A 15,889-nucleotide genomic window follows, 5' to 3' on the forward strand; every position below is an offset into this window, starting at 1 on the left:
AACACCACCTATTGTCACACTCTTGGCTAGGAGGTCGAAAGACACACACTTCCGCTCATCCCCACTAAATGGGAGGTGCCCATCCGAGAACCTGCACACTGCAAAGTCCATGGAGTGTCTACAGCCAAATCCCAGCTACTTGTCCAGCATTGAGGAAACAATGGCGGGCACGGCACTGTGGCACCATGTACAGCAGGGGCGTAGCAAGGTTGGAGGGGGCCCAGAGACAAGATTTTAAAATGGGCCCCTCACTGATATACACACACAAACACACTTCACAATATATAGTGCACTCACACTCACATCCCCATTATGAATGCGGTGAAAATCTAGTTCACATTGAATCTAATTTTTTTACTCTATGCTCCAAGAGACTCAACATAATTCATAGGGGGTGCAACATGGGTGGGTGGGGAGTCATGTGATGTGCCTCTGGGGGGGCCCTCGAGGCAGTGGGGCCCCAAGACGACTGCCTCCCCTTGCCTAATGGTAGTTACACCCCTGGTGTACAGCCATGGCACTGTGGCTGTGTACAGCGCCATGGAGATATTCCTTCACAGAATGGAGGAGGAAGCCAGACACAGATCTCAGCAGGGGAAAGAATTGCTGTGGGCTTTCGGAAGCTTGGGGACTGCCGGGCAAGGGGGCAGCAGCTGCCAGTCAGGAAGCTAGGTTCCACAGTTATTGACAAGATGCAAATGGTTGATTGTGCACTCCGCCATTGCAAGTGTCCAGAGAGGTTCTGGGGTCCTCTATTCCCTGGCCCAACTTCTGCAGGAGGACTGGTCTGCATACAGGGTGTGGGTATTGCCGTGGGTACAACAGGAGATGGAGTACAACACCTGGCAGCCCATGGAAGACACCTGGGAGTGGGAAGATGAGTGGTTCATAGGCAGCTTCAAGTTGTCCAGAAAGACCTTCAGCTTCCTTGCCAGAGAGATGGAACCTATCCACCACCAGGACACCTCCATGTGCCACACGGTGCCAGTGTGTAAGCGCCTCACCATCATGCTGTACAAGTTGGTATCCAACTCCAACTACCTCACACTCAGAAACCTGTTTGCAGTTGGCACCTCAATGGCATGCAGGATTTTCAGGGAAGTTGATAACCTGTTGGTGGAACTTTTCCTTGAAGACGTGATCTGTGTGGGCACACCAAAGGAGGTGATGGCAGGATTCCAACAGAAGGGTTTTCCAGGAGTCATAGGCTCTATAGATGGGACACACATGGAGGCTTTGGCACCTGCCTCCTCCATGATGAGTATTACAGCCACAAACACTACTACACAATTACCCTTAAAAATATTGTAGACTCCACCAAGCAGTTCATAGACGTCTACTCAGGAGTGTCCAGGAGAAGCCACAACACAGCAATATTTTGGACCTCTCCTCTTGTGTCACAGCTTTGAGCTGGGACCTGGGTGAATGCACCTTGTCAGCAGACAATGTGTGAAGCCAGTGATATTTGCAGACCAGAGATATAGCCTTCAGAAGTGGCTAGTAACCCCTTACCATGCACTTCGGAGTATCTTCCTGAGGAACTTCAGTTTCAGGCCCAGCAGCATGAGGATGGTGATCAAGCAGGCTTTTGGGAGGCTGAAGGCCTGCTGGCACACACTATATACCTTGCTGGATGTGGAGGAGGATATAGTCCAAAAGGTGATAGTAGTCTCCTGCATCCTGCACAACATCTGCAGGTTCCGGGGAGACGTCCTGCAGCTGGAGCACTCGGATCTTCCATCCTCACTAGGAAATGGGAGTGGGCAGGTGCCCAGGCTCCAGTACACACCACTGCCCCGCTCAAGAGGATCCAGGGCAACAGCAGGGAGTAAGAGCAGTGGGCAGTAAGCTTTCACAAGACACACATGGGAGCATCTCACACTGGCCCACCAGCAAAATGGGCAGGTGCATGGTTTGGGAAAGGCGTGCTGCTCTTAAATCGGGTGAAGGTCAGACACCGCCAGTGGGCGCAGCTGTGGCCCCTTGAACGATCAATCAAGGATACACCTGGACTGGCCACGCCCATTGTGACCCTGCAATGATTGGAGTTAAAAATAAAGTTCTGGCATTTTGCCCAAAAAGTTCATTGTTTGCCCATGTCTATGCTACCTGTCCTTTAACTACCTGGCATGTTCACAGGAAATGTGGGAGAAGAGGAGTGTCTATACCAGGTGTTGATCTTTGCTTCTCATCCTCTGCTTACATTATACCACAGTATAATGGTATACCACAGAGGCCGGTGGGGGGGGGAGGGGTCCGGCTTTGAATGGGGAAGAGGATGGCTGCTTTGTACAGCATTTTGGGAAATAAGTTGGGGAGGAGGGTGGTTTTAGACCCCCAAGAGCAATACCCTGTTACTTGGGACCATGGGCAACCAATGTCCACCAACAGGAGCGGGAACAATCAGGAGCACAGCTGGAAGCAGGTGTTGAGAAAGCTGTTGCAGTCTGCCATCACACGGTTGCATTGGGAGGCAGGGGTCCTGGTCTCCCCTTTGTTCTCTCCCCTTTCCAAGAGACCCTTTCCCCCTTTGCCAGTCTTAAGAACTATGGGGAATGTGTTGGGTGGAAAAGGCACCAGCAGGAATGGATGTGATCGCAAGGTGCACTCAGTCTATTTTTGAACAGTAATGGTGGGAAGAGAGGGGCCCAATCTTCTCTTCTGGGTAAGGGTGCAAGTCTCTCCCCAACCAGGGAAGATAGTTTGTTTCCCCTCATGGAGATTAAAAGAGGACCCCCACAAGGGGAGACTCAGGGATCCTCATATTGATAACTAAACAACCGTTTTTTTCTGGCTATTTATTGACAGTTATGGTTGGGAGACAGGCAAGCAGATTCCCCCTAGGGAGAGTCAACTTGCTCCTCTCAGACTGCATCAAATATGCTTAAGTGCAGGGATCTCAAGGGGAGAAGGATCCCCACCACAGCCCTTCCCAATGCTGCGATTGTAAAGTAGGTGTGGGGACTGCCACCCCTGCTCTAAACTCCAGATGCACATAATGCAGGCAAATCCTCCTGAGCAAAGGTGGGGGGCCCCACATGACTTGGTGACACATAACCAAGAGACGATTTTGATCTGCCTGTTCTGGATGGGGTCACACTTCCCCAGAAGGAACAGGTACGCAGTCTGAGGGTGCTTTTGGACACAAAACTCTCCCTGGTGTGTCAGGATGAGGCAGTGGCCAGAGGTGCCTTTTATTAGCTTTGGCTGATACGCCAGCTGCGTCCGTTTCTTGAGATAAATGACCTCAGAACAGTAGTACATCTGCTGGTCACTTCCAGACTTGACTACTGCAATGCACTCTATGTGGGGTTGCCTTTGTATGTGGTCTGGAACCTTCAGTTAGTCCAGAATGCGGCAGCCAGGTTGGTCTCTGAGTCATCTCAGAGAGACTATATCACTCCTATCTTAAAAGTTCTACACTGGCTGCCGATACGTTTCCAGGCAGAGTACAAGGTTTTGGTTATAACCTATAAAGCCCTAAACAGCTTGGGCCCTGGATATTTAAGAGAACATCTTCTTTGCTATTAACCGCACTGCCGATTGAGATCATCTAGAGAGGTTCGTCTGCAGTTGCCATCAGCTCGTCTGGTGGCTACTCAGGGATGGGCCTTCTCCATTGCTACCCTGAGGCTTTGGAACACACTTCCTGCTGAAATAAGAGCCTCCCCATCTCTTACAACTTTTTGAAAGGCAGTCAAGATGCATTTGTTCACCCAGGCTTTTAATTAGATATTGTTTTGTGTTTTAATTGTGTTTGAATAGTTTTAACGTTTTAAATTTTAAATGTTGGAATGTTTTGATCTTTTTATTGGATGTTTTTATTGTCTTGTAAACCGCCCAGGGAACTTGCGTTTTGGGTGGTATACAAATGTGTAAAATAAAATAAAATAAAATAAAATAAAATAACCTTTCCAGACAGTTAACATCTCCCAGAAAGACCATCACTATTTAATCTGCATGAGATCTGCCCCAGGCTGCTGGAGCAACTGAGCGGTTGTGTCACGGGTTAACTCTTCCTGGTGCACAGCACCTTGCAACCCCTCCCCCCCAGGCAAGCAGCCCACCGCTCACCCCAATTTATCAGCTGCCATTCTCCGTGTATCCTCCAAGAGCCCGTTGTCATCTGGGAGTGCCCCTTGCCGTTCTTGGGGATAAATGAGTGTGCTTCTGCAAGACTGTGTGCCTTGGAAGTTCCTGCAAGGGCATTGCCATGAGTGCAGTGAGGAAGGGGTTAAAATGTCTTCACCCTGCCGAAGGCATTCATCAGAGCCAAAAGGGCACGATTGCGCTGGGCACCCCCCCTCCTCATAGATCGTGCCCAATGGCAGCTGCCTTGACGATGTCCTGACGCCCTACCTGCAGTCTGGTGACGTGAGCAGCCCGCAACTTCCTGGGATTTGGCCTCAGTGGCTCAGAAGAGGGAGAGGCTCCTCTACACAGAACCTGGAGGTTGCCAGACCACAGTTGGGTGATTGTCTGCAGTATGGTTCCCGCTTTGGGTATTTAACCTCAGGTTTGTCAACTCGTGGTTTCACACAATTTGTGGAGGTGGCCCGAGTCTGAAAGGGGCCCATGTGATCATAACAACTGCTAAATTCTGCTTATGCTTCTTCACCTCGTGCCATTGACTGTAGCATCATCATAATTATTAGTATACAACATTACAACAAAACATTTCAAGTGGTTTACATAGCAAAAGGAATGGTTGCAGAGTGCTTGCCAACTCATTGGTTCCAGGAGATTTCCGCTGCCTCCAATATTTTTCACCATATCTCCAGGCTTGCTTTCAACAGTGGGCTTGTTACCAGAATTTTCTGAGTTAAGCATCATTTTCACTTCTGACACATACTGCAGCTGTGTGTCATCCCTACACATGTGTACTAAGGAGCCAGGTTGTTGAGTTCACTGCAAGACTGCTTTGTGCATGCCCATCATTCCTCATTAGCCCCCTCAAGGACAGGCTTGGCCCTGTGTATCTGTCAGCACCAACCACAGGAAAGGGCTGTTGCTTTGAGTCCTACCCTCTAAGTTGCTGGAATCTGCTGTGCCCTGGGCCATGTACCAGATTTGTATCATTCAAAAGGGACCTTGCTTGGATTCACTGGTCACCAAATGGCTGATCAGCCCCATGTCCTCACCTTCCCTGAAACCTTGCATGATGTCTCTTGGAACAGAGTGGGCAGCCCGATCCTATGGTCCTAGCAAGTATTCTGTGTACGTTCTGCAGCAAAAGTTTAATAAAAATGTTGCTGCACTATCAAATAGAACATTAAGGATAATATTTCCACCCATGTGTGACGGACACCTGATTGGATGCGCTGGGCGGGGTTGGTCTCTCTCAGCTCTGCCCTTCAGGTTTCCAGATCGTGCAACAGCCCCGCCTCGAGGGTTGGGGAGGAGGCGTTGCAGTCATCTTTCGAGAGACCCTCCCCGTTTCCAGGTGCCTTGTCAGGCAATTTCAGAATTTCGAGTGTTTGTCCTTGAGGGTGGGCCTCCGAGATAGGCTGGGGATTCTGCTGGTGTACCGACCACCCCGCTGCACTTCAGTCTCCCTACCTGAGCTGGCGGGGGTGGTCTCGGAGGTGGCCTTGGGTTCCCCCAGGCTTATTGTTTTGGGAGATTTCAATGTCCACGCTGAGGCCCCCCTAGTGGGTGTGGCTCAGGATTTCATGGCCTCCATGGCAACCATGGGCCTGTCTCAATTAGTATCGGGCCCTACCCACGTGGCGGGACACACTCTGGATCTGGTTTTGCCGACTGGGAAATAAATGATCTGGAGGTGGGAGAATTTGAGACCACTCCCTTGTCATGGACAGATCATCATCTGGAGGGGTTTAGTTTGACTGCTCCATCTGCCCTCTGCAGGGGTGGTGAGCCAATTAGGATGGTCCGCCCCCGGAGGCTTATGGATACGCTTGAATTCCAGACGGCCCTCGGGGAGTTTCCAGTGTTCAGAGCTGGTGACCCTGTCGAGTCCCTGGTTGATCTCTGGAATGGAAAGATGGCCCGGGCCGTTGACACGGTTGCTCCTGAACGCTCTCTCCGGCTTGGTAGAGCCCGATCTGCTCATTGGTTTTCCTCAGACCATAGGGCGATGAAGCAACTCAGGTGACGGCTGGAACAACGCTGGAGGAAGAGTCGTCACAAATCCGACCGAACACGAGCTAGAGCCCATTTTAGGGACTACGCCGTGGCGGTGGGGGCGGTGAAGAAATGCTTTTTCTCCTCCTCCATTGCGTCTGCTCAGTGCAGACAAACAGAGCTGTTTCGTGTGGAGCACGAAACCTTGCTCCACAAAACCTTGCTCCACACATCCCCCCAGACAATGGGGGAGGAGTCATCTACAGCTCTTTGTGATCAGTTTGCCTGTCACTTTGCAGATAAAGTCGCTCGCATCCGTGCTGACATGGACTCCAGAGTTTTGGCAGTTCCGGCAGACGTGCCTCTGGTACCATCTGCTAACTGGGCAAAGAGGCACCTTTTACTGTGGTGATTCTCTTAATTTAGCAGGGGGAGAGTAACTGGCCCTATCCACCCCCAGCACAGTACTTCCAGTGACTGTTGCTGGTGTGTGTCTTATGTTTCTTTTTAGAATGTGAGCCCTTTGGAGACAGGGAGCCATCTTATTTGTTTATCTCTCTTTGTGAACCGCCCTGAGCCATTTTTGGAAGGGCGGTATAGAAATTGAAATTATTATTATTATTATTATTATTATTATTATTATTATTATTATTAGGTCCTGTTGTGTTGGGTTCTTTTCGGTTGGTGCAGCCTGAGGATGTGGACAAGATCCTGGGCAGTGTGCGGGTGACTTCGTGCACTCTTGACCCTTGCCCATCATGGCTAATAAATGCTGCCAGGGAGGGGACAGGCAGATGGCTGGAGGTGATCGTTAATGCTTCATTAAGGGAGGGCAGGATGCCATCGTGCCTCAAGGAGGCGGTGGTAAGACCACTATTTAAAAAGTCCTCCCTTGATCCCTCCAACCTGGATAACTATAGACCTGTGTCTAACCTTCCCTTTTTGGGCAAGGTGATGGAGCATGTGGTGGCGTCCCAGCTGCAGAGGGTCTTGGATGATACGGATTATCTGGACCCTTTTCAATCTAGCTTCCGCCCCAGGTATGGGACTGAGACTGCCTTGCTCGCTCTAGTGGATGACCTACGCCGGGAACTAGAAAGGGGGAGCGCGTCCCTGTTGGTTCTGCTGGACCTCTTGGCGGTGTTTGATACCATCGACCATGGTATCCTTCTGGGCTGCCTCTCAAGTATGGGAACCGGAGGCACTGCATTGCAGTGGTCCTGGTCCTTTCTTGGGGGGAGGGTCCAGAAGGTTGTGCTGGGGGACTACTGCTCGGCCCCGTGGCGTTGGCCTGTGGGGTCCCGCAGGGATCGGTCTTGTCCCCCATGCTGTTTAACATCTACATGAAGCTGCTGGGAGAGGTCATCCGGGGATTTGGACTGAGTTGTCAGCAATATGCGGATGACACTCAGCTCTATCTATCCTTGTCATCTGATCCTAGGGAGGCGGTGGATGTCCTGAATCGGGGGCTGGAGGCTGTGATGGGTTGGATGTGGGCTAACAAACTGAAATTGAATTCGGATAAGACGGAGGTACTGTTGGTCAGTAGGAGAGCCAATCGGGATGAGGAGATTTTACCGGTTCTGGATGGGGTTGCACTCCCCTTGAAGGAGCAAGTACGCAGCTTGGGGGTACTACTGGACCCGGCTCTGCTTTTGGAAGCTCAGGTGGAGGCGGTGGCCAGGGGTGCCTTTGCACGGTTTCGGCTGGTGTGCCAGCTGCGTCCCATTCTCGAGAAGGCAGATCTGGCCACGGTTACCCACGCCTTAATCACGTCGTGGCTGGATTACTGTAACACGCTCTACGTGGGGCTGCCCTTGAAGAGTATCCGGAAACTGCAGCTAGTGCAAAACACGGCAGCGAGGGTGTTATCCAGAGCTGCCCGTTGGGAACATATCACCCCCATTTTGAAAGAGCTGCGCTGACTGCCAGTTCGTTTCCGGGTCCAATTCAAGGTGCTGGTTTTGACCTTTAAAGCCCTTAACGGTTTGGGCCCAGGGTATTTGAGGGACCGCCTGCTCCCAAGGGTTGCTGCCCGCGTGATGAGGACATCTGAGGGGGCCCTGCTCCGGGTGCTGACAATGAGGGAGGCCCGGCTGTCGTGCACTCGGGACAGGGCTTCTCTGTTGCTGCTCCTAGACTCTGGAATGCTCTCCCAGTGGCCATTCGTTCCTCAGACTCCATCACGGCTTTTAGAAAGCTTGAAAAGACTTGGCTTTTTACCCAGGCTTTTACATAATCATTTTTACTGCTGCTTCTGTGTGTTTTTACCTGTTGTATTGTTTTTATGCCTGTTTTTATATGTTTTTATATTTTTTAGCTTGATGTTTTTATTGCCTTTTTATTGTATGTTTTAATTTTTGTAAACAGCCTTGGGTTTGTCTTTTAACAAAAGGCAGTATATAAATGCAAAAATAAAATAAAATAAATAAATAAATAAAATGCCCATAGCAACTGCCCAACTCCTCACAACTCCGTCAGTCAAATCAACAGGAAACAGCATCATGATTACAGAGCTGATTCCATTCATTCCCCTCTTCTTCCCTTCCTGAAATAAAGATCTCACAGGTGTGCAGCAGAGGGGCTATCTTTCAGTAGCTCTGCCCCCCATCAGATATCGGGAGAGAGCTTAATTTCCCTAATCCTGCTTCTGCAAGAAACTGCCATTTCCCCCCCCCCCCCAGTAACATGGGCAGTATCCAGGGTACCATCCTGAACCATAGTTTTGAATGGAAAACGGCAGAGGTGGCAGAAGAAACAAGTCGAATGAGCAGAAGTAGATTTAGTGTTAGCATGATTCTGTGTTTTTCATTTTGCCCCCTAGCTTAGAACCAGCTGCCCCTTGACCATACCCAAATAAAGTGAGATGCCTAAATAGATGAAGTGATTGCTTTTTTCTTGCTTGTTGATTGTAGTCTTTGTTTTTTCACAGACCACTTGAAAATTGCATTACAATGCATGAATGGATTATGGCACTTTTTTTTCTGGATATACAGTTTCTAACATATATAGCTTATAGTACACAACGTGTTTACTAGAGCATCACAAACATGACAAAAAGGCACTGGCAGTGGTGGAGCAGGTCTATGATTGGGATGCACAGTGGAGGAATCAGATGGATTCTTTGACATGGATTCAGAGCTCACCATGTTCCCAGTAGCCCACACTACCACACTAAAAGTTTGTGGGTGATATGGCCTTTAACTAGCTTTGGGACTGTAACCATGGTTCATTTTTCTTTCTCAAAAGGAAGAGGAATAACAATGAATGATCAAGAACTGGAATCAGTGATGTTCAAGAGTGTATATACTGTATTTACCTGAATCCAAGACAAAGCTTTCCCCCAGTTCTTTCCTTTTAAATGGGGGGGGGGGTTCATCTTGAATTCAGACTCCTCTTTCTTTTTGGTAAAGACAAGTATAACTACAGGTATAAATACAGGTATAATGTATTTAACCACTAGCTTTTAAAGCATCGTCCTAAATTCAGAGTCGCCTTCTATAAATACAGTACTGTATTTGGCAAGTTTGTCTCAGAGGTTTTTTTTTTTTTTTGTTCATCAAAACAACAAAAAGTTAGCAAATGAAAGTGGAATTAAACAAATGAAACAGAATAACAAATGCTTGATAGTGTTTTAAAGTTTATTGTATATTCTTTAGAAATAAAATCAATGGGAATGCTATGCCTGGAACAATCGAAGAATACTCTAGTTACTAACTACTATCAGATTCATGTACAACCAGAAGCACTTATAAAATGAATGCCTAGTTTACTGAACAACCTGCAGGATTAGCATAGCATGCACCTTCAGTTCTTGCTCTTACCCAGCACAGAAATCTAAGGTGAAGTTAGAATTTGGGGAGGGAAAACAACTGTGCACATTTTGCAATATTTAAACTCCGAAGCATTCAAAACAATTTCTAAAGAAGAACAATAAATAAGGGGGGAAACAAACAAAAAATAAACAAATGTTGACAAATGTTTGTCACTCTTTGCTCATGAGTTCCGGAAATGCTTTTTAAAAATATCATGTTTGGAAATGCTCAGTTTTTATGCCATATGCCAAATTTTGATTAGTTTTAAATATAAGTTTGAGGGGTTCTTCTGAACGATGAATTCCCATCCCATTGAGAACAGTTATCTTAGGATCAACCTTGTTTTGGTCTTATGCATATTATTTGATTTCTGTTTTGCATTTGCAGGTGGCTTCACACTGCTGCTTAAACTTTGTCTTACAAGTGAACGTAGCCATGATGTCTTGGCAGTTTGGCACTTTATCGGTATAGAAACATGGGTTGGCTGAAAGAAATCAAACCAAAATGAAGTTACATGTGGAATAAAGAACACTGTTCATTTTAAAAAACTTTATTATGTTCTCCTCTGATTTTATAGTGCATGCTTTTAAGCTTTCAATGATCCTCTGGTTTATTTTTATTGACCCAACATATTTGATAGCCATTCTGAAACAGTCTGCCCTTGAAGACAGAAACTCTGCCATTGTTATTTATGCCTGCTACTCCCTTGGATTTATCTTTGTAACATGCTTTGTTTGGTGATTTCCTTGAAAATATGGAGAAGCTAGAGCTGTTGCTGAAGGCTGCAATCCACTTATTTATTTATTTATTTATTTGATTTTTATATCTTCCAAAATGGCTCAGGGCGGTTAATGGCAATAGCAAAGAATAAGGTTCGTGTTTGGGCTCATAGGAACATAGGAAGCTGCCATATACTGCATCAGACCATAGGTCCATCTTGCTCAGTATTGTCTTCACATACATAGGAACATGGGAAGCTGCCATATAGTGAGTCAGACCATAGGTCCATGTCTACACAGACTGGCAGTGGCTTCTCCAAGGTTGCAGGCAGGAATCTCTCTCTGCCCTATCTTGGAGAAGCCAGGGAAGGAATGTGGAACCCAGATGCTCTTCCCAGAGCAGCTCCATCCCCTGAGGGGAATATCTTACAGTGCTCACACTTCTAGTCTCCCATTCATATGCAACCAGGGTAGACCCTGCTTAGCTAAGGGGACAAGTCATGCTTGCTACCACAAAATTAACTCTCTTCTCATCTCCACGGGTTTCTTATCTGCCCTTGGCCTCAGCTGAAGGTGCTATATATAGAAGCTGTAGAAGCCCAAATGGCCTGGGCCCATCCTGCTTTAGGAAAGGCATTTCCCACAATGAACTCCCTGACTGTTAGAACCCTCCCAAGAGGCTTTGCTTAGGGTTCTGCTCCCATAGTTATGTTCATTCCACATATTGATTATTTATTTATTTATTTATTTGATTTATATCTTACATTTCTAAGACGTTCAAAGCTTTCGGGTGGCTCTTAAATAAAGAAAAGCACCCTCAGGGAAGCTCACAGGACTAGAATATGATAGAGCTTTAGATGCCTATGGCCATGCTCTCATAACCATGGTGAGAGCGCAAATAAAGCGACTGTTCAGCCCTGCATGCTCCTGTGGAGTGCAACTTGAGAACCCAGAATTTCCAGACATTCCCAGTTAGACCGCTGAAGATAGACCACATTTAATCAGCACAGATAACTAAGGTGGGATTCTTGTTCTCTATCCTGGTTAAATGTGGTTTAACTGCAGCAGTTTGACCAGGATTGCCTGGAAATTTCAGGTTCTCACAACACAATCTGTGGGAGCATGTGGGGCTCACCCATCATAAGTTAACTCTTTAAGCGCCCCCTCATCATAGTCATGAGAATGCAGCCTTTAAAAAATTACCCACCACCACTACCTCCAGGGGAACTAGGTTCTAGAGTGACTTACTACATCTGTCACTGATAATGTAGAAGAGGTTTAATATTATCTAGAGGAACTAGTTTATATTAATAGTAACTTACTGCAGAGTTTGTCCTCGCAGTCATTAAGGCAGTCTCCACATGGTGGACCTTCTTTGTAGGGTGTTTTACTTTCCCCCATTATGTTCCCTCTGAAATCACAGAGCAATGGAAGCTGTTATCATCAAAGCACAATTCTTAAAAAAGAGGTACAATATCATGAAGAATTATGTGGTTAGTTTACATAGCTTGATTGTTTTGACAGAGTTCAAATTACTTGGAGATTATTTATTTAAGAAGGGACCACACCACTCACAAGAAATAATTTTCATGTATAAAATTCAGTAAAGTGTACACATTACATCACTCAAGGTGGCAGGATTCTGATTATCCCACTTCCATCTACAAGGGAGGAGTTGCATGTAGAAAACTCACATTTCAGAGTGAGGTTTAGCACAGGAATCACCTTAATATGCTAGTTTACTGCAAGCAGGGGGGCTTTTATGATGGAGAACACTGAAAAATGCAGTTAAAGCACGAGCAGCAGCAGTAACATCTCAGGTCTGGAGAGAGGACAGTTTACATAATTGTTCCTTCAGAGCCTCCCTCGGTCACCACTGCCCCGGGAAGAGCTAGAAGTTGCAGAAAGTCCAGCTGCCTAGATGAGGAGATGCCCACCCACCTCCTCTCCGGGTGCAAAAGCATCTCATGCTACCCAACCTTGTGAGCTACGTAGCACACATCTGGCAATGGGATGTCTATTTTCCCTGCGACTTTGCAGATGTTTACAAAGCAACAGGCAAGAGCTAACATCTGGGGAAATGATATTTTATTTTATTTTATTTTATTTATTTACAGGTTATTTACAAAGGCAGCCCCACGTAGAACGCATTGCAATAGTCAAGCCTGGAGGTTACCAGCTGATGCACCACTGTTTTGAGGTCATCCTTGACCTCAAAAATGACATTTTGAGGTCATTTATATCACCTTCTCCCTGTGCCTTTACTAGTGTTACAGTGAGTTTCCTGCCAAAAAGATATTGCAAGGTATTCCCAGTGCAGTAGTTTCTTATGGTGTTGGATGGGGATCCAAAATGAAAAGTAGAATTCTGCCAACTATAAAAAGGCCTCAACCATGGGCTGGAGCAGCAGATTGGAGAATATATGCCTTTCACACAGAGATCTGCTTGTTCGATTGCAATGAAAGGAGTAGCCCCAGTACCCAGGAGCTCTATATATGTATCAGAGAGCATGCGGAGTTCCTGAGTAGGGTGAATGAAGAGCTTTTTATCAGAACTGATACTAACCCAGGGCAGTAGTGGCAGATGTAGACGAAAGGGAAGGTACTTTGTGCACAGTAGGCGACCGCACAACCGATCTGGTGTGACCTGTACCAAACAATCTATGAATGTAAGAAAAAGGGACACATTAGCAAGAGACTTCCATGCAGAGTTCAAGTAATCACACCATGATGGAATGGTTGGTTTTTTAAAGCAACGCCAAGTATATCTAATTCAATTAGCATTAGAAAGGCAGATTCTTCAAAGCCCAGATAATACAGACTTTATGCCACACGCTTGCCTATTTCATATATTACATTGCATCAATTCTAGCTTCCTGGTGAGTGTACCTGTATGATCTGTGCATTGGTCACATTTACACTTTGTCTTTTTAGGCATATACATGTGAAACATTCGTCTTGAGTGTGAGGTGGCCCTCAGGCTGGAAAACAATAGAAGCAACTGAGTAGCCTTGGCTGGCAGCTGGATAAATGCAAAAAATGTTGGAGTTCGTAATTATTATTCAAAGTGCTCACAAAGGAAGCTCCCCACTCCAGTTACAGAGTAGAGTGCAGAGTTTTGTTGCTGCAGCCATCTAAAGAACATGCATGGAGATTGTTGTACAATCCAAACTAAATAGGTTTGTTGGTGAAATACATTCTGGATAGTAAAGACCTAGCGCTGTCTAAAAGCTACATAATGGATAGGTGGAGAGAGAGAGATGTTTCCATCTACTCTCCAAGAGGAAAGGAAGTGGACTAACTCCCCACAGGAAATACCTTGAGGAGTCAAGGCAGGGGTCATAGATGAGAGGTAAACCAGGGACAGGTACGGAGACCCTCACTAACTACCTCTACTCCCAATGCCCCTAGTGCTCATTAGGATAGTTGGTGCAAAAGGTTGATGCACTGGAACTCCATCTCCAACAAAAAATAGGAAGAACAGTGACACTTGGAGGAAGAAAAAGTCTTGTTAATTCCTATACTAAATTCTGAACTGCAGCCTTTGCAGCTAACTATTATACTAATTCCAGACTTGCAGTCTGACCAAAGTCAATCGAATACTGAAATTAACTAGACTAAGTGGCTTCTTGGCCAACCCATTTCAGTCCTTAGAGACAGAGAGATAAGAACAGGGGATGGGGGAAATCCTTGAATGGTAGAAAAAGATGTCTTCCACTATTTTTCCAAAACTGGAAAGTTTAAATGTGCTAATATATGGGTTGAAACTTAGGACAATAGGAGAGAAGGACCTCTTCCTGTGCTTGGGACAATAGGAGAGAAGGACCTCTTCCTGTGATCCATAGAATAAAGCCACCACAAAGTGAGTTATCTGGATAAGCTTCTTCAAAGTAATTGGCAGTAAGTTCATGTTGGAAGTGAAGGACTCTCAATGATAGAGAGGGACAGACTAGTGAGTCAGAGGGCTAGAGGGGGTCAAGACATTGGTCATCTCTTCTCTACTGCTCTGACACTATCCCTTTGGTATGTAGATTGCTACTCTCAGAGACTTCCTGCCTGCCTGCCTTCCTCACTTCCTCTCTTCCCTTCCTTCTCCCTTGCAACATGCATGCTCCTCTCTCCTTGCACCATGTGTGCAGAGATGCAGAATCCATCTGCATCCAGCTAGCTAGCTAGATTAGAGATCCTATCTCTCCACTTTACTATCTAGAATGGAGTTCACTAATAAATACTCCTTATATTGATTTGAAACTATGAACTGGCTCCAAGTTATTTTACTCTCAGCATACACGCATGCCTGGGCAAACATCGCTGTGTTGTGCCTCAGTGCACTCTGCTATATTAGAAGGGTATCTCTTACCAGACAGAATTCCCAACAGTTCAAAGGGTAGTACCATCAATATCTAGGGATGTTCAGAACTGGATTGCAATTGAACTGGTCCACTTTGAACTGGGCCAGTTCAAGGGGTTCAATCGTGAACTGCTCTGAACTGGTTTGAGCTGGTTTATCGGTTCGACCACCAGCTGGTGGGTTCAACCAAACTGGTTCATGGAGCAGCGATTTGATCCGAATTTGGTTCAAATTAGGACTGAACTGCCGCTTCTGGTCCATGCACACCCCTATCAACATCCAACTGAGAATCCAACTAGGAAAGAAGTGTGCTATAGATTGATTCAGAAGAGCCCCCTTCAAGACCTGATTTATATGTAGGTGATCTGAAACAGATCTCTCCCATCTGTAATCCAAAATGGAATGGAGGAGTAATTGCTTCAAAGTGCTAGTGCTGAGCCCCTCTACAGCCTGTAGGAATTCCTGTCGTTCCTGGCACAGATCAGATGCTAAAAGATCCTGTTGATTTATACTTTTGGATGCACCACTCAAGGGTTGTAAGTGGTGCTACCTTATTGGTGGACGAACATCTAGGGGCCATTAGGTTGAGCAAGCAATTGTAACTGTCAAATTGCTTCAGCCAGTGTGTGTCAGCCTCCAGGTGAAGAACTGGAAAATGTGGTGGAGAACAGGAAAATGTGACAAAAGGTGGAGAACTGGAAAATGTGACAAAATGTACTCTCAGTCTCTTAGGGTCTAGTACAGCTCTGTGGACATCATTATTAACTCAAAGGACCAGCATCTTCTGAACCAGCATGGAGCGATTAACATATTATCCATTCTTTCATGTCCTATCTTCCACAGGACCCTGGATATCAAGGCAATGTGGGGGAAATCATATAGGAAACCCTCTTGCTAGTCTTTGTTGAGAATGTTGACTTC

At 46.4% G+C, this 15,889-nt stretch overlaps 2 protein-coding genes across 2 annotated transcripts in view; both read right to left on the reverse strand.

The window, feature by feature from the left end:
• The window catches only part of LOC128334988 (cysteine-rich venom protein triflin-like), a 55,728-nt gene extending 54,718 nt beyond the window's left edge, over window positions 1-1,010 (reverse strand). Inside the window, exon 1 of the mRNA XM_053272705.1 lies at window positions 1,005-1,010. Coding sequence (XP_053128680.1) covers window positions 1,005-1,010 — 6 coding nt within the window. The remainder of the gene's footprint in view (window positions 1-1,004) is intronic.
• Window positions 1,011-1,074: 64 nt separating this feature from the next.
• LOC128335038 (cysteine-rich venom protein 2-like) overlaps window positions 1,075-15,889 on the reverse strand; it is a 41,956-nt gene continuing 27,141 nt past the window's right edge. Inside the window, exons 7-9 of the mRNA XM_053272822.1 lie at window positions 13,184-13,278; window positions 11,941-12,029; window positions 1,075-1,142 (exon numbers count right to left, since the gene is read on the reverse strand). Of these exons, the coding sequence (XP_053128797.1) occupies window positions 1,075-1,142; window positions 11,941-12,029; window positions 13,184-13,278 (252 nt within the window). The remainder of the gene's footprint in view (window positions 1,143-11,940; window positions 12,030-13,183; window positions 13,279-15,889) is intronic.

The sequence above is a fragment of the Hemicordylus capensis genome, chromosome 1 (genome assembly GCF_027244095.1).
Source record: "Hemicordylus capensis ecotype Gifberg chromosome 1, rHemCap1.1.pri, whole genome shotgun sequence".
NCBI classification, from domain to species: Eukaryota; Metazoa; Chordata; class Lepidosauria; order Squamata; family Cordylidae; genus Hemicordylus; species Hemicordylus capensis.